The 25199-nt window shown below is 41.1% G+C and overlaps 1 protein-coding gene across 8 annotated transcripts in view; it reads right to left on the reverse strand.

The window, feature by feature from the left end:
- Positions 1–3047: 3047 nt before the first annotated feature.
- Positions 3048–25199, reverse strand: part of Syt14 (synaptotagmin 14) — a 161531-nt gene continuing 139379 nt past the window's right edge. For 6 of the 8 annotated variants that reach the window (XM_057770599.1, XM_057770597.1, XM_057770602.1 and 3 more), the window contains 3 exons: positions 10947–11136; positions 8320–8376; positions 3048–7096 (listed from right to left, as the gene is read on the reverse strand). In XM_057770599.1, the coding sequence (XP_057626582.1) occupies positions 6783–7096; positions 8320–8376; positions 10947–11136 (561 nt within the window). In that variant the 3' untranslated portion in view covers positions 3048–6782. The remainder of the gene's footprint in view (positions 7097–8319; positions 8377–10946; positions 11137–25199) is intronic. The other 2 variants (XM_057770598.1, XM_057770596.1) reach the window with 1 other exon arrangement.

Consider the following 25199-nt stretch of genomic DNA (forward strand, 5'->3'; position numbering starts at 1 on the left):
AAGCCAAAGAAAAAGAAAAGGCTGGTCAGTTGATGGAACTCAGGATTCAGAGACAATCAATCAGAAATAAGGTGATGTAGCAACCTCAGTAACCTCAGTTGCTGTCAGACTAAAGCACCAAATGCTTAAGTATTTGTTAAACTGGTTGTTATCCTGGAAACAAAATAGACATGGTAAAGTAATATGAAAAGAACCTGAACTCGAGGGCTTTGGCAGACAGTATACTGTACACTGCTGCCTTTAGAAAAGGCTTGTTCACAGGAATCCATGGGAGTGAGGACAGCCGCGGCCAAGGGAAGACAAAGCTGGGCGATGGGATCCATGCCACATTCCAGCTAAGGGGCTCAGCTTGTCCAAACAACTTACTCCTTTCTTGATTTATATGAACTTTTAAGGAATCATTTTAAAATGTTTGCCTGGAGTCTTCTTCAGTGGTCAGATTTGACTCCCAGTGAAAAAAATATGATCCAAATATTTTGACAAAAGTATTTGATAGCGTATATGATTCTTTTCAAACCCAATCTTGGGGATATCCGGACCTACTTGATATTTGTATAGGTAAATGACATTAGCTCATTCTGTGTAACAGCCATGTTGACACTTCGTTGCCAGCGAGAATTAGGGATGAATTTTATGTATCATCATCAAAGAAGATGGATGTTTTTCCATTCCACGTGAGTGCTAAAATTGGAACTTTTTTTTTTTTTTTTACAAAAACATGAAGAAAAACAACATTTAATTCACACAAAAATTTATTCTCTGGAAAATTGAACTGCCATTAAAATATCCGTGGACTGGTGTAATTTTAACATTTTTACACACAGGTCAGCAATTTCTTTATGTAATACAATTATACAAAAGGGAAAAGGCACCGTGACAGTCGGTGTAGAGAGCACAAAGGAAGGAATGAGAGTTAAAGGCAACGACGCACAGCGCCACTCCAGCAACACGAAGGCGGTTCGGTCGTCCACGCTACAGAAGGATGGCTCACACACTTGTCAGCGTCTAGTTTTGATCAAGTGCATGTAAACTCGTGACAACAGCACAGCACTGCTGATGACCACATGGACATACGATGTACACGAGAAAGTCCACTCACGGGTGAGAGTCGCTAGCAAACAGGTTAGAGAGTTGAGACACAGGAAACACCAATCGGCAGCACATTTCTTCGGGTTGGTTGAGACAACTCTGCTCACAGAGCAGTTAAATGTTACCATTCGGTTACACCTATTATTAGAAAAATAAGTAAGAAAGCTCCGTAGAAACTAGACTATAAGGAAGCTTCTTGCCTCAAAAACTGAAAGAAAGGAAGAGAGGATGGGGAAGAGAGTAAGGAAAGGGGATACTGAATAAAAAGACCCACTGATTCTGAGTTTTTCTGTAAAAATTACATTAGTTTGAGAAGCAAAGTTCCAGTGCAGAGGTACCAAGCAGTGATGAACCTCTTAAGTTTTAGAAAAAGACTAGGTCCAACACTTAACAGATTCTTAAAATTCATAGCTCAAGCACTGAGAGACAGTTCTGACACACCACCGTATGTCGGAAGTCAGGATCAAGTCCAGCCAAGTTGCTGGGACGTGGCAGTCGCTGCCAGCTAAGGCCAAGGCTGTCCCTTCTCTGTCAGCTTGAAGGTGCCTCGGGATTGCGGTTTTGTTTCATCAGAAAGTTATTGAAACAAAACTATATAGACAGATAATAAGTGAATTTTTAAAATATGTTATTTCCATACCTTTTCTCGTGGTAAACTCAAATTATTTGTGAGTCCCACCACACATTTCTAGCTGTGCTTGAAATAATCCCAACACTTGAGGACAGCGTCAGTACACTTGTCAAAGCTGTCCTGGTTTCCTCTCAGCCAGGAAATGACAGTGCATTACAGGATATAGTAATATCCCCAGTTATTTATCCTACAAAACTGCCAAAAAGACATCATCACCGCTAAAAAGGCCTTTCTTTAACTTTATGGTATTAGCTTTAGTTTTGCATTTTTGGAAATCATTTTCTTAAAGCAACATGAGAGAAATTAGGAGGAGAGAGCAAGACACAATGGCCTCAGATTTTTCATTCCCAAGAAGCTGCCCTCCTCACAATGACTCAGAAACTACAAACCTTACCACTGCTGCACTAAGACTTTATCTATGGGTACGAAACTGCTGCCAACAATTGCAGATAAGAAACAAAGTGTTATTTCCCAGACTGCTCGGGTAGAATTTCCTGGGGAGCTCATTCAGACCTAGACTCTCAGGCTTTTCCTTTACACCTCTGAACAGAATCTCTGCACAGAACCTAGAGAGAATTCTTAGGTACATTACAAACTGGGGGTCACTTCTGTGCTTTCTGGGGTTCTGGGTGGGAGTCCACCTCCTATGTTTTCTCATTGTCTAGTACTAGTGTCAAACTTGGGGTTCACTTTCCTACTCAATGCCAGCCCCTGAACCTGTCTTTTTCTAACCTCGTATCTTATGGGAAGACATCATTCAATGCCAGTCTCAATACCTTAGCACACAGGATCGTGAGGGAGGACTGTCCATCCAACTTGTGGCCCCTACAACAGCGCATGGCACACAGCGGGGATGCTCATACATATACATTAAAGGTAGAAAGAGAACTCATTCAGTGAACAAGATTCACAAACAGTGCCGACTCTACCAAAGAGATTTCATTCATCAGTACTTGCTGTGTGCAATTACTAACAATGGAGGGAAGGAAGCTAGGTGTGCAATCTGTGTAATATCAACAGAACATAAACGTGTGCAGAAAGGCAGCAATCTCTCCTCTGACTCCAACATGAGTGTGGGTTAGCAGATAGCCTGCCATTTCACAGGGTAGGAAAGTGTATACAGATAATGAAAATAGCTTGGTCAAGAAGAACAACTGAATTAATATATTGTCAGAATACAAGTACAGTGTAGACACAGCAAACAAATCTCAAGTCCTTAAAAATAAAAATCACCCCCAAATTATGATACCTAAATACCATTTGTCCTGAGAAGGCAAGCCCCTCAAGCCCCTCAAGCCCCTCAAGCCCCTCAAGCCCCTCAGCTGTCTTTTCACTTTCTAAGCTCTACTCTCTCGGGCCTATCTCTGCCGTTCAGATAAGCTGGGCAGAAATTGCCCCAGCACAATGCTGCTTTTTTCGCCCATAATAAAGAGGGTGAAGATACAATGTGCATAAGTGGGCTTGGAGTGACCCCAGTTCTACTGTGGTTCACTTAAAAGAGGAGCAACCTTAGGGGGTTCAGCTCAGGTCCCCCAGCAGCAGCTTCTTCACAGAGAAAACACTAGTGATGCTACTTGCCTCTTAATATGTAGTGAGAATCAAATAAAACAACCAATTATTGTCTCAGTTCTTGACTAAGTTATAGCTGTAACATTGTCCGCGTTGTAGCGTGTTTGAAGGGCTTCACAGCATGCCCCACCTTGTCTTAGCATCAGACTGCCGGTGACAATGACACGGATGGTCACTCTCCAGTGGCAGATGAGGAGGAAGAAATGGATTATAAAGAGAGTAAGAGAAAGAAACTTAGGAATAACAACCAGGAATGTAAATTTTTCTATGAATTCTCCAGTCTATGGACATAAATATTTCTGCTAATGAACTCTGTGTCTTTTCTATTGATAGCTGAACAAGGATTTTGAAAAAACTGGTTGGGGACCACTGGTCTTCCACCAAGTACACTTTAAACAACTCTCCTGCTTCTTAACTCCCTAGAAAGCTATGATAGCATTTGTATTCCTCATTGTCAAGGACAGCCTAGACTGTTTCTGCTTGTCTAGTAATGTGGTCAGACTCCCAGGCATCACTGAAGTGGTGATGTAACACAGAGAGCTGTGTTTTGCACAGATCAGATCTGACCCCCAGCCAACGCTCAACTTCACAGTAGCACAGTCATCCAGACAGTTTAAGTATTTTTTCTTTTTCTTAAAACATGGTCTGATAAATAACTTTTGTTAGTCGACACAGTACTGAGAACTCACCAACATGCAGCGAGATAATACATAGCTGTAATTTCAATACAAGGTGCTTGGTACTCAGGCTCCACAACTACAGAAGCTTGCTTCTGAGGTCAGACAATACTGCGCTCCTGGACAGCAGCCCACAGCCACACTGAGGAAGCTGAGACTACCCCATATTCCAGTCAGCTGTGGAGTCTGGATATTTCATTTGATTTTAGCAAGACACAAAGAGTGTAGACTTTCATTTTCAAGATTCTGAGTCAACATCTGTGACTCAGATAATTTGGGAAAGTATTTACGTTAAATCACAGGAGAGAAAAAAAAGATGCATATTTGTGTATATGTGACAGAATAGCAGCATTTGGCTCTAAACCTAATATCACATTTAGAAATTTTACAGAGGAGAAACAGCAGCCCATGGCCTGCAGAGAAACACCTTCCTGTCGGGTTACATTGAAAAGCGGTACCTTCGCCTTTGCATGTGCACAGCACACTGTGCTGTGTGTGCAGTTACAGGCATACCCAATTTATAATCACTGAGGACTTGGAAAATGGGACAGAGGGTGGGAGGTCTGTTCCTGAAGTTAAAGAAGACTGAAATCACTTTCCAGGCTGTACATGAAGGAACACTTACACCAGACACCAGATCTTTGGGAGTACATACAGTTCTGGGCAGTCTCCAGAAAGGAGGTTGAACAGGTAACAGGTTTTCCTCTCCACACAGTGAAAGCACCAAGCTGGTCTTATATAGTCCAACTGAACTTCGTCACAAACAAGATCAGTGACTTTGTTAGGAAGACAGCAGTTGTTAGTCATGCGGGTAACTGTTTCAAAGCAGGTAAAAGCTCACTTAGCATCAAATGCCTGCACCCAATTTTCAGAGTAACCTATAGCCTTCTTCACATTTTGCCTTACTATGTTCTTCAATAACACTTAAAAAAAATAACAAAAGAAAGAAAGAAAGAATACCTCCTCTCCCCAAACCAGTCCTGGAATGCTCACTAGTCGAGTGGTAGAAGGGCCTTTTCTTTTTATTTTGGTGGTGAACCTGGCCTTCAGTGGCTGAGCCATATCCCCAGCCCTAATGCTGTCTTTTTAATGCTATTTTTTTAATATACCCCCCCCTTTTTTTGACAGTTCTCACTCTGTAGTCCAGGATGGTTTAGATAGTGTCAAACTCACAGTAATCCTCCTGCCTCAGCCTCCTAAGTACTAGCATTACAGGGATAAGCCACTATGCTGGGCTCTGAAATTTCTGCCTTTTAACTAACTTCATGCTTCCTGTCTGTATCTTTTCCTCTTAAGATGCTGTGTTTCAAAGCATAGAGATGCCTTCTTTTAAACTAAAATGTAGGTGCTCAAAGCCTTCCGGGTGTGTTTAAGGCCTTTCAGTACTACTACATTCTTACCAGTCAGTGTGCAGCTCTGCTAGTCTGGGTTCGATGAATTCTAGCTCACAGTAACAGTACAGAGTGCTCAGCTGGGATCGGAACTGCGACACAACTTTTCATTAGTTGGTAAATAACACATTTTTGTCAGGTTGAACTAGGAATGTGAAAGAGCAGAAGGAAAACCATTTCATGGACACAGAACACGCTCTAGTAAAGCATAAACATACCATTTCTGTCAGGTAAGAAGGAAAACTAAAAGAAAATAGCTTCTGTTATATCCAGTTGGCCTATGGTTTCTAAATATGAAGACAAGACAAGAAAGTGCTCGACCATGAGGAGGCCAGCAAGCCCGCTGCCTCCCACGCTGCAAAGCGCGGCATCGGCATGGCAGCCGAGGGCTTCACTCCTGTGAGTGCTGAAGGCCAAGTTTGCAAATACGGCTTCCCAGCTGTGTAAGCAAGGTCAACTTGCATGAAAGGCACAGGGTGACATCACGCTGAAGACGTCACAAAACACAGCACAAGTCACTAGAACACAGGGATCGCAGAATGCTCCTAACTGTATTAAAGCTGAGAACCACAAAGAAATCGGAGTGAATAAGGACCCCAGGAGCCTGTTCCGATGCTGCCTGCAGGCTCAACACTAGGAACAGATAGTCAAAACTCCTTTAACTAGAATGCCTTCCATTTGCAACAATTACCCACCATGCCTGCCACATCATACAGCTGCGAAAACTGATCACTGAAAGCGATTCCAAATGAGAGTTTGCTCTACCATTTTCTACATTGGGACATAGAGTACACAAAGGACTCGACGATAAAGTTATGAAGTTTCTGCAGTACAGTCAGAAAAGTTTGCAAGGGATCAATGGGGCATAGTCTCTTTGGATCAAATAAATAAATAAATAAATAAATAAATAAATAAATAAATAAATAAATAAATAAATAAATGGAGCAAAGACAAACTTCAAAGAAACCAAGCTTAAACTTTGCTTCGAGGAATTTTGCACTTGGGTTTAGTACTATAAGAAAGGCTGAGGCACAGAGAGAACACATCTGAGATGAAACTATCATCAGCGTGAACGAGCCTGGAGATGTGACCGTGATGGCTGAGCTTCATCCAAGGACTGGCCAACATACGCTTTATGGGTAGTATGTGGACAATGATATGCAGTGCTACAATGGAAATTTTGGTTTAAAAACCACAATCACCACAAAATTCCTAGCCTTTTCACTGAATAAAATAAAATTCAAATCAAAAGCATGTACTTCAATTTCTGGAGGACTGCTTGACACTGACAAGTTTCTTGGTTTCTCACAGAGCTCTACCAGAGACAAAGCCCTGTTCCCTCAGCTCAGCACTGATGGTCCTTCCCAAAGAGTGGAGCATTGTGGCAGGGTGTCGACGAGGACTCTCCAGGGAGCAGCTCCTTGCTCAGGACTCCAGCAGGGCGTGCCACCTGCACACTTGCTGTCCCTTGGACTCCTTCATTGCAGTCCAGTGTCTGAGCTCCTCCTCCCCAGAGCTGTTGAGACCTAAGGAAATCCAGCCTATCATCTCCTTTCTTTTCATGCTGCGCTTGTTATACACAGACAGTATCAGAGTCACATCAGAAAGTTGAAACAAGGCCACTTGAAAAACAAAAGTTTCCTTGTACACCGGGTTTGGCTGCCCTCTGCGGGTGGATGTCTTGCACTTGGACATCTCTTGGCCCATGGAATTCAGCAGTGTTAATTTAACATATGTATCTGAAGGAAGAAAACCAACACACCACAAATATCATTTGAGACAAACTGACAGAGTTCTAATGATAAATGCCAAGATTAGGTAGTCAGGCTTTATAAGGATATGGTGTATACCATGTTTGATGGAAACTGAACTAACTTCGCTTTGATGCAGATGCTTATTAAATATGGGACAAGTATAGAGAATGCTAAGTTGGCTGAAAGTCTTGGATAGTAGCAATGACTTAGCCTCACAGTTTCTAGGAATGGAATTTAAAGGTATACCTCATAATCCTGCCTTCCCCCTCCCACCCCTCAGCAGCCTCCCCAGCCTCCCCTGCCCATCACCACCCTATTCACTCCACTAAGCGGGACATCATAGCATCAATAGACACTCAGCAAGCTCAGTTAGCCACGACACTACAGCATTCCACTGTTCTCAGAGAAGAGAGTAAACAAACAAACGGAGATGGAGGCAGATGGAGAGGAGGAGGAGGAAGACAAGAACGCAAAGGTGACACTGAAACAGCTTAAGATGAAATGTCAAAAGAATCTCTGCATGGATGTGGTTTTAAAATACACATTGAAAATATTCAAGGGTCCAAATGAAGCCAAATGTCTTAAAGGGAATCAATGTTTAGCAAACCAAGTAAAACTTTCTTTCAGTTTCATGCAAGAGTACATTTAATGTGCTTTCTTGGGGGGGTTGGTGGGGGATAGTTAAATACTATTGGGTTTCTTTCAGGCATAATTTAATGTAAAATTTTAAGAATAATATTTTAATTATTTTCATCAATTGCAAAGACACTGGCATGATGTTTAGTGTACAGACTGAAATGTAACACTTCAAGGCCTTTTTACACGGGAGATATATTCTCTTTAAAGACTTTCCAAGTCTGTTAGACTCATGCAAATGGTCTCAGCATGTTGATCCATCATGTGTACTTTATATCACAATTAAAGATAATTGCAATAATCTCATGAGATATCTGTTTCTATCATAAATTAAACTATAAAGAAATAAAAAATAACTTATCTTAAAAGGTTTTTGCTCATTTGTTGATATTCTGAATACCATCATCCATAATCAGAGATAAAGTCTAAGTTAGTTTTATTTAAAATACCACAGATAAAAATGTGCATTGTTTTGGAAACCAACATGGTGGACAGTCTCACTGCTGGCAAGTTTTCGGGCATTTTGTTTTGCATGAAAAGACAACATCCAATTAGCCTCTACAGGAACTCACCTCGGATTATATAAACCTGTCCACCTATCAAGTGTTTTAGACAACAGAACAGTCCATCTGACAACAGGGGGTGGAAAGCAGTAAAAGAAATAATGACCAGATGTCAATCGTTGGGTGAAAGAGGGTCAAAGGTCAGAATTAAAGAGGAAACACTGTGCACTTGAGTGGAAAACACAAAACTTTAGCATTTTAATTCAAGTAGAGGGTTGAACAAAGGGCTGTTTTATAAATTTCAAGGAATGAAAAAAATTTAACATCATTGTGTAATCCTAAACAAAAATTACACTGTTTTAAGAGGGGGACATATTTATAATGGTATCTTCTTGGTCTAAAGCACATTGAACATATAGAATCATGCAAACTATCAGGCTATAAAAGATTGGATACAATCATTATAGGATCACTACTATTGTGCTACATTTTAATTTTACCCATGCAACATTTAGTATTTCAAATAGTCTGATTACTCCCAATATAATCAAGAACTCAGTTATGCAAAACGAAATGCGACTATCAGAATACGTGGTTGTGAGTGCTACTCCTGTTTCTTGGGGGGTCTGAGGTTACCCGGCTTACAGCAGTTCAGACCCCGAGTATCAGCAGAGGGCTATAATCTACGGTTAGGACATGCTGACACACTGTCTTCAGTTTTGCTCAGCAGCTATCTGGCAAGTCTTTTACAAATGCTTTACCCTCATATCACTATTTCAAAAGCTGGCTTCACTTATTTACTAGTGACTTCCTAGCTAAAGACACTGACCAACTGGAGGCTGAGGATCTGATTCTAAAGTATTGGCAACTTCTCTCACCCCTCTGCCCCAAGGACAGACACCATGCAGGCGCACAGCAGTCTTAACGCGCTTCCTATCCACCCCTGCATCTGCTCCCTTCATTCTGACTCCCTGTGCTGCTTCTAGGCCACACTATCATTGCATTTTGCTACTTCTGAGATGTCCAATTAAGAATTTGTCAACATTTATTGAACGGCCATCTGAAGTGGGAGGCACAGACTGACGTGCACCTTTGTCTTGTGGTGCAGTGTTACACGGTCATTGGGTCTGTGTCTTGTGGTCAGATAAGCACATGCGGTTGTCATGACCTCACAAGCTCACATGTGTTCAGGCTCTCTCCCCTTGTGGAGAGAGTCTCAGTGTGTTTGCATGGAGACAATCAAGTAGCACTCCCTAGCCTGCTTGGTCTCAGAATGTCCTTTCACTCACTCGGTTTCCTTTGAAATTAGAGAGTGGATGGTACTAATTCACTTTTATGTGCCTGCGTCAGATCTGATTCTCACAATTACCCTGTAAAAGATAGAAACTTAACTTTACCTATTAAGAAACAGCCCTGTAGGGTCAGGCCATTTGTCTATGGAGGTTATAATTTTTCTCTTTAGATATCTCTTTTAAAATTTTGAATTATTATTCTTTGTGTGTGAGTGTTTACCTACATGCTTGTCTGTGCACCGTGTGTGTATCTGGTGCCTGCAGAGGCCATAAGAGTGGACTGGATCCCTTGGAACTAGAGCTCTGGACGGTTGGGAGCTACCATGTGGGTGCTGGGATTAAACTGAGTTCTCTGGAAGAACAGCCAGGGCTCTTCACTGCTGAGCCATCTCTTTAGCCTTGCCCTCCAGGCTTCCCAATTTAGGGATAGATGTATTCTGTGGTGCATGTCCCAACACTTCTTGGCATAAACCTATTATCTTTTAATGATGTTTCACCTGCACTGAACAATGGATTTTTATGGCATTTAAAGGCAAAATTAATGTAAAGAATAGAAAAAGCTCCCCCTCTGCCTGCACCCTGATTAACAGTGTATTAAGGAAGTCTCTTAGAAATCCGTAAACAAATTTAAGCTATTAATCACTTGCACTTTCTATTCAGAGTTTCAGTCAGGGCATGAACAGGTTTAACCTATAGAAATTTAGAGGAGCTGTTCTGTGCCCATTTAGATCTGGCTCACAGACATCAACAGTAGAGCGGGGTGGGACAATTTCTCTGCACCTCCCACACCTACTCTCTCATCTTCAGAGGAGAGGACAGGGACAATCAGAGCAGACAAATGCCCCTCACTCCCACTCAGTCTTGATCTCATTTGTACTGGGAAGAAAAGGCAGCTGGTTGTGTAGGGTGATGATTTTGTTTTTTACTTTTGTGTGGTGCTGTGCTAAAACCGAGGCCTGCACATGCTAAGCACATGCTACCCACTCAACTACATCCGTAACACCTATGATTTCAAAGAAGAAAATTCAAGAAAATATTTTCTTCATGAGGTGTTAAGGGTAAAGGAAGGGAAATACAGAAGTAGATACATTAGTTCAGAATACTGCACATGGACAAGAAATATGACATTAATTTCTAACTAACAGAAGCTGCATATATTTCTTTCATTGTGAATAGTAGTCACTTTTTCAAGTCCTGTAACTTCTTCTGGCATTAAAAGATAATGGCTATAGTAGGGATAATTTATTCTGCAGACTACGAAAATTTAAAATTTCTGTTCCCATACAATTAATATTTTGAATTTCACTGATGATCCAGTGTTTCATTGTGATTGGTTAAGACTAAAATGATGCGAAGCCCCTAAGTGCAGAAAGCATTAAGTAAACATAGTTGGTTGTCACTCACTGGGTGGTCTGTTTGCTGCCAGGTTTTTGAAGTGGCTGCCTTTGATCACTTCTGCTGATAGCCGTCCCGTGGTGGCATTGTAAAGGAGCCCAATGAGGATCTCTGGAACGGAGCCATGTTCAAGGGACTGACAGGAGGATGTACTTTCACCACAGGACACTTCTGACAAGCTCACCTGGGAGTCACAGCCCTGGAGAGCAAATGTGAAATTATTACAGTATTTTACAAAACACAGATCATAAAGTGTACCTTTGGCTGGGTGTGGTGGACAGCATGCAGGATGGAGAGGCGGGTGGCTCTTTTTTGTCTAGACGATGAGCTGCAGGCCAGCCAGAGCTATGGTGAGACCCTGTCTCAAACGCCACCACCATCAACTACAACAAAAGAAATAAAATGGCAGTGCTGTGTGTATTGAAATTACATCACGAAAAAGACAAGGGTGAGAACACACACCATACTCCCAAATACTCAATTAGAAATAGTCTGTAGATATTTCAGTCATGTGATAGATGATATTCCTGCAATAAACTCTATTTATTTATTTATACATATATATCATTCATTCATTCATTCATTCATTCTTTCCAGTGTGCCTGTGCCCGTGCCCACACAAATGCATGTGGTCAGTATGTTCTGAAAGTCACAGGGCAGCCAGCAGGGCTGGTCTCTCCTTCCACTGTGTGCCCATGGATTGAACTCAGGTCGTCAAGCTGTCAGCACAGAAGCCTTTACCCACTGAGCCATCTCAACAATTCAACAGTTTCTTCAACGTATGCATGGTAATGAGAGTTATCAACCTTAAAACATGGGTGTGAATTTAGATTTATTTACAGTAAACATCTCAACTATATTCTTAAAGACAAAGATTGGCATGTGTTGATAAATAAACAAAATTATCTGCCATTCTTATGCCAATATCTAAAATAGAGAGGCAGAAAAGTAAAAAAATAGTAAAATTTACTATGCACACATAACCATAAGAAAACTGATGGGGCTGCATGTTTCCTTGAAAACTAGACCGTCATTAGAGGTGAAGAAGTGCACTTAGTGATGACTACGTGTTTAGTTTTTAGGAAAACAGAAAAATTCCAAATTTGTAAGCATTTTGTAAAGTGAGTTAAAGACAGAAAGCAAAGACCCTGTAACATTAAGGAGAAACACACACCAGTGGCATAGCAGCCTCTCTCTCAGTGCCTGGCCGTGTGGGCAGGGGAGGATGCAGAAAGGATGTAGGAGATCGGCACATCACAGACAGTGAGGTCAGACTGTGGACCTAGCACAGCATGCCCAACAGCAGAGCAAAAGCCTTTCCTTATAGCAATAAAGCAAGCAATGATAAAATGCAAATGAGGAACAATTTCATGGTATGCTTTTTGTTTATTTGTTTGTTTGCTTGCTTGCTTTTCAAGACAGGGTTGATCTTTGTAACAGCCCTGACTGTCCTGGAACTCACTCTAAAGACCAGGCTCTCCTCGAACTCATAGAGATCCCCCTATCTCTGCCTTCTGAGTGCTGGGATTAAAATCATGTATCACCACCCCCCAGCTCATAGTATGCTTTTCGATCAAATAGAAATAACAAAATATTTTCTAGAAGAACAAAAGACCTATGATATATTTGAATACATTTCTAAGTAATTCTTGAGAAAGCAAATGGCATTGAGAATGAGATAATTAACTGATTGAAAGGATCAACCAAAATGGATAAATTTCTGGATGGTTCAACAAGAGAGTGAGCGCACTGCATATTCTGCAGATCGTGAATACATGAGAGGGCCTCACAAACAGCTCCCAACTAATCTGAAATGTGGATGGAACAGACACATTCTTAGAGAACAACAGCTAACAGAAGGCATACTAGAAGAGACAGAATATCCCAACCGAAATTGTAACCAAAAACTTTTAAAAAATAAAGACACAGAACAATACATTTTAGCTGTGACAGCTTCCCTTGTGAATTATAACTGATAACATTTCTCTTTCCCAAACACATTCAGGCAGTGAAGAAGAAACAGCCCTTAGCTGCCCTTGTACTGAGAATCCAACAACTCCTTAGAAAGAAGGCTTAGGATAGAATTAAAAAGAGTAAGAATCACAGGAGTTGCTCATTTATGAACCTCGACTTAAAATTCCTAAATCCACCATTAGCAGACCAAACCTATCAACATGCAATTAAAAAATTTGCACTGGTGGGGGCAGGCTGAGCTTTAGCACACACAAGGCTCTACAGCCACTCTGCAGCACACGGAAACCGGGTGTGGCGGCACGCAAGCGTGGAGGCAGGAAGGTCAGAAAAGGTCAGGGCTACGCTTGGCCACGCAGTGAATTCCAGGCCAACGTGAGATCTGGTCTCAAAAAATCCTGAGCTTATTTCGCCTTTGACACTGTCACCACCGTGATGGACCTTCACAGCCAGAGAAGGTCCTAGTCTTAATAAACAACAATAAAATAATTGAATTCATCACAATTTAGAAGAGGAGTGGGGAAGACTGCCCACCAGACAATCAAATACAAAGGAAATTTGAAAAAATTCACAAACTGCAGTTGCACAAAAAGTAAAATTTGAAAATATTCACATTGTAAATATATCAGCAACACACCTGAAAATGAAAGGAGCATTGATAGAATTGGACACGGTGGCTCATGCCTGCACCCCAGCACCGTGGAGGAGGCTGAACCAGGTGGACTGCAAACTCCAGACTAGCCTAGTGTACACAGAGAGTTCTGTGCTAGCCAAAGCTACATTGTGAAATCTTGTTTCAAACAACAAACAAAAAATACAAGCAAAGCATTTGTCACAACATAAAACATAAAATATCTAGCATATAATAAATGACACGCTAGCCTGCAAGGTATCTGCAGAAAACATGAGCATTGCTGAGAATGAAAAGTGCTCTACCAGGTAAGCTCAGCAAATGTGTGAGAGTCGTTTAACAACATTCTCCCCTAATCTACAGAGTAAATACAATTCCATTAAAAATCTCAACAGACTTCTTTGCATTTGATTGGCTTCATTAGCAATCAGGGAAATGGAAGTTCAAATTCTGGGGTGACAATAAACAGAGGGTGTGGTGATATTTTGTTTGTACTCTAACAAATAATGCTTGCCTGAAGATCAGAGGAAGGGGTAGCCATTAGCTAACCATAGAGGTCTGAAGGTCTGTGCAGACAGACAGGAAGTGATATGGCTGGGCGGAGAGAGGAAGTCATAAGCCTGGGTGGAGAGAAGAGTGAGTTCCGTTGCTCTTTGGGGGCTGGGAGTCGTAGAGGTAAGGTCTCCAGGGGCTGTTCTGCCTTTCTGATCCTTCAGCTGTCATCCTCTAACGTCTGTCTCTGGGTTTTTATATTAATACCAGTTAGCACTCGTCAACAATCAGCACCCAACCTTATGGCACGAATTCACGAAAAGACCACTTGCCTGGGGCTTTGCAGACACTGGTATGTGTGAGAGTTCCCGCTAGAGACACTGCCCCGCCAGCTAGGTTTTCTTTTCTTTTTTCCCCAAGCCTCTGAGCGAGTTTGGGATTTTCCTGTTGTAGCTTCTCTAAAACAGTCTCCAGCTGCCACCCCAAACTCCAGAAGCGCCTGGGCTTCTAATGTCACAGAGCTTACCTGGCCTAGACCGGCTGGCTCTGCCTTCAGACAGCTCCTGCCACAAGCACTCAGCTCAGTGCTACAGGCTAGCAGCTGTCCTCAGGCTGACTGTGCACGGCCTATGTTCTCCACACACACATGCTATGCAGTGGCAGTCACATGCTCCAACATCGGCAGATTTGGCGAGACAATTGGGAAGTCTTAAAAGGTGGGCAATTAGTTAAAAAGTTTTTTTTCCCCACATTAAAAAATGGGAAACACAATTTTGATGGAGAAAACTAGGTCTCTGTACGATTATACAATACATGATTTAAAATTGGAATAATTAAATCAATTAAATGAAGGGATAATCAACTGGGATTGACATGTTAATTATCCAAAAGTCAGAATTATATGCTATTCTCATGATATTAATGGATTTTATGGAACCTCTCAACAAAGTTACCTATTTTGCAGTAGGTAGAAAGAGTTGTTTTGAATGTTGAAACCACTGAATTGATATTATATAATATAGAACTAATTTTATTATTTATTCAGTTACAAGAAATAATCAGGAAGAGGAATCATCCCATATATATAACACACATCTGATCCCATATGGGTCTGCCAGGCCATCTAGCACAAGGTAATGAAGAACTGATCAACTATTGATTGTAAGTGTGCTGAAGGCCTCAGAATTTCATTAAAAACATCATGTCAATAGCAAAAGTTAAAAAATAGACTTTTCTATCATGTGGCAACAAACCAAGGAAATTATAAGGAAATGTCCTACTTGTTCTTTATACAACCAAACACCACTACCTGCAGGAAGTAACCCAAAGGTTACTCAAAGGAATGAAATCTGGCAGATGGATGTGTTCCAATTTGTAGAATTTGGAAAACTAAAATATGTACACCATACCATCAATACCTATTCAGGTTTTCAATGGGCAACTGCTTTGAATTCAAAAAAGGCTGATTCGGTAATCACACATTTGCTAGAAGTTATGGCTATCGAGGATATACCTGTACAAATAAAGACTGACAATGGTCTAGCATGTCTCTAATAAAATAAAACAGGTTTTTGCTTTTTACAATATAAAGCATATTACAGGCATATGACATAATCCTACAGGACAAGCAGTTATAGAAAGTTCAAACTGAACTCTAAAGGATAAACTAAATAAACAGAAAGGGGTAATAAAGACCATCAAGGAATAGATTGCATAATGCCTTATTAACTTTGAGTTTTCTAAATGCTAATGAGAAAGGAACAACAGTTGCAGAGAGACATTGGATAGTAGGAAAAAACAAAAGAATTAAATCAGCTGATATACTTTAAAAATGTATTGAACTCAGAATGGAAACCAGGACATGTGTTATGTAGGAGGAGAGGTTTTGCTTTTGTTTCCAAAGAAGAAGAAAAGCTATGGATACCATCAAAATTTATAAAGATTTGATTTGAATGAGAGACCTCTTAACTAAAGAGATGATAGTTCATGAAGCAGCATGGCCATTTAATCTAAATTCACCTATAAAACTGACAAATGCTTCTCAGGGTTGGGGAAGAGTTTTGGTTTTGTCTTTTCAGGAGAATAAAGGCATCCAGCTAAGGAATCTGAGGACTACTGGACAAATGAGACATCTGAAGAAAAAGGACAAATCATCCAGAAAAAAAATGTTTCATGAAAAGGATAAAATTTCATAAACCTTCCCAAATGTTTGTTTCTGCTGTTCTCTACAGACATACAATGCAAATGGTCTTTTAATAGTCCCAGTCCAGTTAAAAATTAAAGATGGCTTTGGAGTTAAGAGCATGGGTCTCTCCTTCTCTAAACCCAAGCATGCTTGTTAAAGTAAAATCCAAAATCTCTGTCTCATGTCAGAAGAGCCATATGATATGGAAGAGAAGAAAAACAAAAATTTAGGGACTATTGTATTGACACTAATCTCATAATCCTTTGTTTTTATTTTGATTCTTTAAGGCTTTTCTTAAGATACAAATATTATTTCCAAGTTTATAAGGTTAATATACACATATCTTATATATAATCTTAAACTGTTTGTCATGATATTAATGATCATATAGAGTACTAGTCTCAGAAAAGGGCTTCATCTACCTTCCTATACGTGATTTCGGGTTTGAGTGCCTATTAGGTAAGAGGGAATTAAGTTTTTGCACTCTGGATGCACATAACAAATAGTGATCCTTTAACCTTTTTGAGACCTACTGCATATGACATTTAAAATAAGTTTTCTGCAGTGAGCCAAGACCATGCCTAACAGTGACCTTTGAAATCTCCAAAAGGAGAATGAGGCCCCACAATGATGATTCCTCCAGGACTATGATAATACCACTAAGCTGAAAACACCACCTAAATATTGGCTTTGTTCTGCAAACTGCTTAGGACAATTTCGAGTTGGCTAGCTGAGATGATACAGCCTCACAGATTACTCTAGCCAGGACTTTAGACAAGTCTGTACTTTCCCATTATACAGAGACTGGACAGCAAATGATGCTGTGGTCTGCAGGAATCATGCAGTGAGATTTCAGCTGATATGGCAGAAGGCTGACACACCAGAACAAACATTCTGATGGAGGCAAACCCAGCTCGCAAGGGGCTGGGACCACCACATTTACATATTGACTGATTCTCACAGTGGATCTCTTATGAAACCATTAGCACTCTCCCTTGGTGTAAGATTCAGCAGAGTATGGATTATTGGGCACAATTCTTTCTCATGAATGGGTATATTGGGTCACCCCCCCCCCCAATCTGTGGGACTTCCAGTGGAAAATTTAGCTAAGCACTCAATAACCTTGGTTCCCACAGTCTAATCTCCACTTTTTTTTTTTGTTGTTCCCTGAGATGAATTAGAAGCCACCTCCCTGCAACTATCTTCCATTTGGCAGGACATGCAATTAGGAAAGGAGTCTTTCATATAGATCACATTCGGAACCTTCAAAGATAAAGGGACATCCAAGCTCAGAGAACTGCCTTTATTTTGCCCATGTATATAAACTAAAAGCTTTACAGAATTAAAAGAGAACAGCAGAAGAATAAAGAAATGGATGCAGAAAAGAATGTAGTGTAGGAGAGTTCATTTCACCTTCAGATTTAAGTCCTGTGCTTGCTGTGAGTCTTCTTCTGGACCCTGAAAGGGACTGAGGCTTGCACTCAGAGGTGTAGTGATGAGGCAAGCAGGCCTGCTTTTCATCCCCCGCCCAGCTCCCGCACGGCTAGCTTAGCCCCGGAAATAATAACACAGAAACTGTATTCATTTAAACACTGTTTGGCCCATTATCTCTAGCCTCTTACTGGCTAACTCTCACATCTTGATTAACCCATATCTATTAATGTGTGTAGCACCACGAGGTGGTGGCTTACCGGGAAGATTCTAGCCTACATCCGTCTTGGGTCGAAGAATCATGGCGTCTGACTCACTTCCCTTCTGTTCTGTCTACTCTACCCACCTATGTTCTGACCTATCAGGCCAAGCAGTTTATTAATTAACCAATGAAAGCAACACATAGAAAGAAGACCCACCTACATCACAGAGGTCCCCAATAAAATGGTACATCTTGACAATTAACCCAAAATTTTCTTTTCAGGATCCCCTAAAATGCTGCTGCCCTCAGACAGCAGGAAGAACACAATGCCCACATTCCCAAGAGATGGGATGGGTGGTTTTTGATCTTTCATTGGGTTATAAACATTTGCCACTGTTTAAGGGAATTGGTTCAAAGTTGCTATTGGTAATAGTCTGGAAAAAAAATAGATTCAGAGTTCCTGTTTGGAAAGAAAGAGGGGCTATAGTTACGGTAGGATATAAAGGTAGATTATTGAGTTTACTCTGAAAAGAAAAAAGAGGGATATAGAAATAGGAGAAAATGGAAGATTACTGAATCTACTTTTAAACAAAAAAGCAAATACTTGTTTTAAATATTTTACACTGATATGGATCTTTGTATATTGATACAAATTTGAGATTAATTTTGTTAGAACATAATGCACATACATTTTAAAACTTGTTCAAGGTATTGTACCTGTACAGCTCATTTAATAATGTATTGCAAATTTCTAGTCCTTAAAAAGTTATTATTACCAATTACTTAGATACAAAGAAATGCAAGTAAATAGTTAATAATTACAACCAATTTTTTTTTTGTGATCAAGGTCAAAAAGATATATTTTAGATTAAACAGGTCATCTTCAAACACTTCAGAGATTTACAGAATATAGCATTTAAGGTGTTTGAATAACATAGGTTCCTTTTTTTATGATAATGAGACATGTCTGCTCCTGGCAGCACCAATCTACTTCAGAGAAGATGATGGGCATCAAAGAAACTCTCCATGGAGTTTACTTTCTTTGTGCCAAAAGTTAGCAACTGGGCAAGAAAGTGCCCTTGCCTCGACTGCTGACAGTATGCTGTCCAAATTGGACACGTGGGACACAAAGAGAGTGACTGCTAAGCCAGGACAAGGTAGGACAGTCCTTCAAGAATCCTGCTTTAAAGCTGGGCGGTGGTGGCACATGCCTTTAATCCCAGCACTCGGGAGGCAGAGGCAGGCGGATCTCTGTGAGTTTGAGACCAGCCTGGGCTACAAGAGCTAGTTCCAGGACAGGCTCCAAAACCACAGAGAAACCCTGTCTCGAAAAACCAAAAAAAAAAAAAAAAAAAAAAAAGAATCCTACTTTATAGAAAAGTCTGTAGAATAGTCTAGGCCTGTAAGCTGAAGATGGATGCCCCAATGTTGCAGAGGAACTTTAGGTGACTGTCCAGGGAGTCAGCTGTTTCTGTCATTTCTCACATTTTTTGGAGTTGCTTGCTTGCTCTTCCTGCTTACTCAGTATTATTTCCTTCTCAGGATTCTGATAGAGTTTAAGACTTTGTAGTTATAGTTTTCCTTTGTTACCACATTCAGAAAAGAATTTTACTAGAGAGGTATAAAGTGTATAGTTGAGAGACATTAAAAGATAGTTTTGGTAATGCAATTTAGAATAAAAAGTGAATTAGGTACAAACTTCTAGACTAATCAAGATAAGACAAATATGGAGTATTTTCCTCTGAATTTGTCAATTGCTAATGGACTAGATATTGTTGATGTATTTACCTGTATATATTATAGTTATTGTACTTACAGTTTTTCTTATATTAGTTATAACCTTTTTTATTTTAGACAAAAAGGGGAAATGTGGTGATATTTTGTTTGTACTAAAACAAATAAAGCTTGCCTGAAGAGCAGAGAGAGGAGCTAGCCATTATTTAACCATAGAGGTCTGGAGGTCTGTACAGACAGGAATTGATATGGCTGGGGAGAAAGGAACTCAGTCTCTCTTTGGGGACTGAGAGTCGTAGAGGTAAGGTAAGGCTGGCTGCTCTGCTTCTCTGATCCTTTAGCTTTCACCCTCTAACATCTGTCTCCAGGTTTTTATTATTAATACCAATTAGAACCTGTGCAACAGATGGGCAAAAAGAATACCTAGGGTGGCATGGACATAGAGGAGTGGGAGCCACCCCCTTTTTGGTGGGGTATAGGCAGATGCTACTTTCAAAAATGCCAGAGATACATACCCCTGGCTTTGAAATCCTAATCTATACATTCCCAGTGAAGATGTATGGAGTGCCACCAAGAGATAAGAAAGAATAATGCCCAGAGAGACATCCCTCACCCCAGACCCAAAAGGCAGGACAAGAGAATTCTGGTAAGCTCATACAGTGACTGGTGTACCTCACTGCAGTAAAAACCATTACAATGTTACAAGTGTAATTGAAATGTTGGTCCTAGAAGATCACCCATTAACATCCTTCCATTTGTCTGTTAGAAACAAGTCCAGACCAAACAACCTGAAGGACGGCTAGCAAACTAAACCCCGTGCTTCTCAAGTGTGACAGGCGGCGAGACAAAGAACAGCAAGAAAGTGATTAATATACATGTAAATTGTGCTTAATTCTAGAGGGGTGTGATAGATGATCCCAGAGCAATGGCTTTGTTTTTATTTTACCTGTATATATTTGTGATAAATGGGTGATCTCATTCCTGTTTTTTCCCCTTTTTGAAGTGAACTGGATTTTTATAAGAAAAATGTTTAAGAAGGGATTGCTTGATATAAAGACACACACACATACATACACACACACAACAATAAAACAAATAATCAGAATTTTATTTGAAGAATCCCAGAGAAATGCCATGAGCTAGAATAACAGGAACAGAAAAAGGAAATAATGAATGAAAAGATGAAAGGAAGATAGGAAGGGAGGATGGAGAGAGGAGGAAAAGAGGAAGGCTACTCCATATAACAATGTAATTAAAGAATTTTTAAATTTCAAGCTATCTCTCTTTAAGCTGGAGAGTTGCTTCAGCAGGAAAAGACTCCTGGATGGGAGTTCAGTAACCTGAGTTTGACCCAGGAATCTTAGCTGGTGTCAGGTGAGAATGACTTAGGGCAGCTGCCCACTAGTCCCCAGACCTGCACTGCAGCACATCCACACATAACTGTACATATGCACATACTAAATTTTTTAATCTTCAATTTTTTAATGTTTTAGATAAATCTTCAAATTTAAATCTACTCTTGGCTATGTAAAGCAATAAAAAAGAATGAGCACATATCTAAGCAAACTAATTAGTCTAGCCTTCAGGAAGATAAAATATCATTTTTCAAATATAACTCAAAATTACAGAGCAGGAGCCAAAAGGAATATATAGCTTGTATTCCTAAATCATGGGTAAAATCCCCATGGTTTGATATCTTTCCTGACAGTTGGAGAAGAAAATACAGTTTTAGTTTCAGTCAGGCTATATCATTGCTTCTGAAGATGGTGTCAAAAACATGCTTGAACACACTTCCTGAATCTGCTAGAACACGTGTGAACCCATAGCTGCCTGTCAGCCAAGCATAATGCCACCAGGAGTGCTTCTGGGGAGACAGACACCTCCTTGGCCGTGTTATTGTTGAGCCCGACAGGATGAGTGTTAAGATCCTCAATGATCACAATTTATTGAGTCGGCCTGAGTGTAACACCACAGCACTTGAGTCACAGGAAAGACTGTCCTCTACGAGTTCATCCTGTATTCCACCGTAGAGCTGGGAAGAAAGGCAGTGTCCAAGGAGCCCACAGAGACTGGAAAATGGAGAGGGGGCACACAGAGCGAGGGGCAAGAGTAGACTCCACGCTGATGTGCCTCTTTCATTCTACCTCTGGTCAATCCCGCAGTCCCTGTCATGAGTTTAGAACAGGGCTTGCCTAGGTGCCGGTAACTGTAGGTGATTAATTTGGAGCCACACAAATTTGAACCAATACTAAGCTGGCATAAATGAAGGGCACCAGGAGGCTCCCAAAAGTCAAACATCCCCCACCTTGCATAAGACTTTAATTTTAATATTTCCTCTTTTTGCCAGAGGGTGAAGAATTATTATCAGTGCTGTGAGGAGAGAAAAAAATCTTAAAATTCCAGACAGATGAGTGAATTCTCTAAGGTGTTAATGGCACCCAGAATCATCGCGCAGGGCCTTAATGGTGTTTATAGCTTTAAATCAAGCAAACATCTAGAACAGCCAATTGATGATCAACAGAATTTCCACAGACTAAACATACTGGGCTTCTCATTGGCACTAAGTAGATTTAGCTTACCTGTCTACTTACACTCAAAATGTTAAAGTTTAAACTGAACTGTATAATAATTAATGTAAATTTAAATAATCTCTTGAATTTATTCTCACTGTGGCTGGAAGACAGCATTCATATTCCAATTTTATTTATATATGAAAAGTTTTCATTACACCAAAAACAGGTGATGGGAGCACAAAGGGCACTGCCAAGTAAGACAAGCTCGTCCCCTGTGACACCAGAGGCGATTTCAAGAGAGAGCGAGCAGCCAGGCAGGGCTGCTAGGGAAATACCCAGTGGAGCTGCAAAGGAGAGCCGTGGAAGATGGTCTGCCTCAAACTGGGCTGCACTGGTGTGATTCAGGTTGTAAGTGACCCAGGAAGCTCAGCCCAGGCTCCCCCCCCCTCCCCCACTGTCCTTCTTCCTCTCTTCCCCAGGCCCCAGGCTTGTCCCCTCAGGCACTCTCCTTCTGAGTTATGAGAAAGAGAATAAGTTTTCTGAGAGCTTGTGGCCTGCAGAACTGGATAGTCAGGGCCAGGAAATCACTTCAAGAGTTTGGGAGAAAAAAGTTGCGTATGGGTTGAACATGGTCCCCACTCCCAACTTATACAGGAGTTTAAACTCCAATGTTATAAATTAATGGCATAAGACTGGTGTTTAAAACAGGTCACTCAGGTGAATTTTAGGGATAGAGAGAGGGAAGACGCTCTCTGTCCCCTGAGACACACATGATGTGCTGCAGTCAAGAGGGACCCTCACAGAGTCTGGCCCATGCTGATGGGCCTTTCAACCTCCAAAACTATGAGCTAAACACACCCCTTTTCTATACTGACGCCTTGGGTATTTTATTATAGTAACAAAACTGGACAATGCAGTAGCAGGTTGAGTACCTCAGATAAAATCTGGGCACTGTGGCCACAAGAGAAAGATACGGGTGTTTGGTCACTAAAGCATGATCAACTGAGTCATCTGCCCCTGCTTCCCTCTCGAGGGCTTTTTGTGGGGACCATTACCCATGCTCTGAGCAGGGCGATGCCCCAGTTGCGATGACCTCTTTTAGGCTCCTTGCCAAGCAAGAGGAAAAGAGGGAACAGAGCCTGGTGGCTCAGGGCAGTCACCCCAGCTTCTCAGTTGAGGCAGGGGAATGGCAAGTTCAAGGCCTGCCTGGCAGTTTCGACTCTATCTTCATGGTGGCACATACCTCTAGTCCCGAGCACTCTTTATCCTCTACCTTACCAGTGCTGACATTACAAGTGTACCACCATGGCTGGCTTTGCATTTAAGACCAAACATAGTTGTTCGAAGTATACTCCGCAAGATGAACAGCACTTTTGCTTTTTATTGTAAACATTCGGAACTTCTGCCATATCTTATTCTCTGACCCAGGGTTAACTCAAAATGCTTTTAATTTGTGTGTGTGTGTTGGGAAACATAGATCTGGGTGGGGAATGGCCTCTTATAACCTCATCTCTACTCTGCAATTGAGGTGTTTTAGCTTCATGATCTGGAACTCAGCACAAATGCTCCATGCCCAGGTGGCTGCTCCTGCTGTATGCAGCATTTCTCCCCAGGTTGTACATGGCGGCCTCCTTCCTACTCCAGGTCTCCATGCACAGCCACACTCCTGGCCCTCACCCTGACCTCCATTTAAACATTACTTTCCAATGGTTGCATACCACACACCCACCGCAGTGTTGTTACATGCGCTCAGCCTTTCTTGGAGATACATTCCATAGAGGATAAAATTCCATTCTCATTAATGTATACCAAAAACCTAGAACATATGGCAAATATGCTGGACACTTTAGAGGTCTTTGTTGAACCATTTTCTCATTTCATTACAATGTGGTTAAAGAATGAAGTTTTTATGATAGTGGTTCATGATATTTGTGGAAAACTTCCTTTTGTGTAGCATATAGTTGGCTTTTATGGATGTTCTATGGCTATTTAAAGAAAGCACATATTTTAGGAATATTGGGCAGAGGTTGGACAAGCATATAGTAAGCTGACCCTATTGTTGCTGAAATAATTGTGTCCTTGCCAGTGCTTCTCAGCTTAACCTACTTCTGCTTATACAGACTTTTCTATGCGTTTAACAGCCTTTTATTTCATTCTTTCCTTTGAACACAACGTGCTCCTGACAAATGTGTGCTATAATCATTATTTGAGCAATGGTCTATGAGTGGAGGTCTCCGGGTTGCCTGGGAATATCTGGAGTTTCCTCTCCATGTTGAGTGATGGTTTAGACGGTATGAGAATGGAGATTTCTAGTTACTCTGTACCCCTACATGGTCCTTGCCTTCCGCAGGGCTGTTGGGAAGCCTGGGGTAGTGACTGTTGCTCCATCACACAGTCCCTGTGCTCACTTGGTACCATTTCCCTTCTACCTTTGGAGTTTCATTATTTGACTGCTGTTCTCTTCGATGTGGAGCAATTTCAGTCTTCCCATTTGGGGCCATATTTCCTCCATCTGATGAGCTGTCCATTTTCATAACTTGTTTCTCATTCTGGAGTTCTTAGAAAACGTGCTCAGCATTTTCAGTCTGCCCTTTAAATTTCTTGTGCCTTAAAAATTCCTTAAAAGGCACTCTTATTTCATTTTACTATTTATAAAGTTCTTTTTTGTTTTGTTTTGTTTATGAGACAGGGTTTCTCTGCAGTTTTGGAGCCTGTCCTGGAACTAGCTCTTATAGACCATATTGGCCTCGAACTCACAGAGATCCACCTGCCTTTTAGCCAGGTGGTGGTGGCACACGCCTTTAATCCCAGCACTTGGAAGGAAGGCAGGCAGATCTCTGTGAGTTCAAGACCAGCCTGGTGTACAGAGCAAGTGCCAGGACAGGCTCCAAAAGCTACAGAGAAACCCTGTCTCGAAAAAAACCAAAAAAAAAAAAAAAAAAGTACTCTTTTAACTTGCGTGCACGTGTGCTCCTATGTGGATCCTATGTGGAGGTTAGGGTACAACCCTGGTGTCAGTCTGGTCTTCTACTCTGAGACAGGGTCTCTTGCTCACTGCTGTGTACACCAGGCTGTCCTCCTATCTCTTCTGCCCACAGCACTG

This window comes from Chionomys nivalis, chromosome 5 (genome assembly GCF_950005125.1).
Source record: "Chionomys nivalis chromosome 5, mChiNiv1.1, whole genome shotgun sequence".
NCBI lineage: Eukaryota > Metazoa > Chordata > Mammalia > Rodentia > Cricetidae > Chionomys > Chionomys nivalis.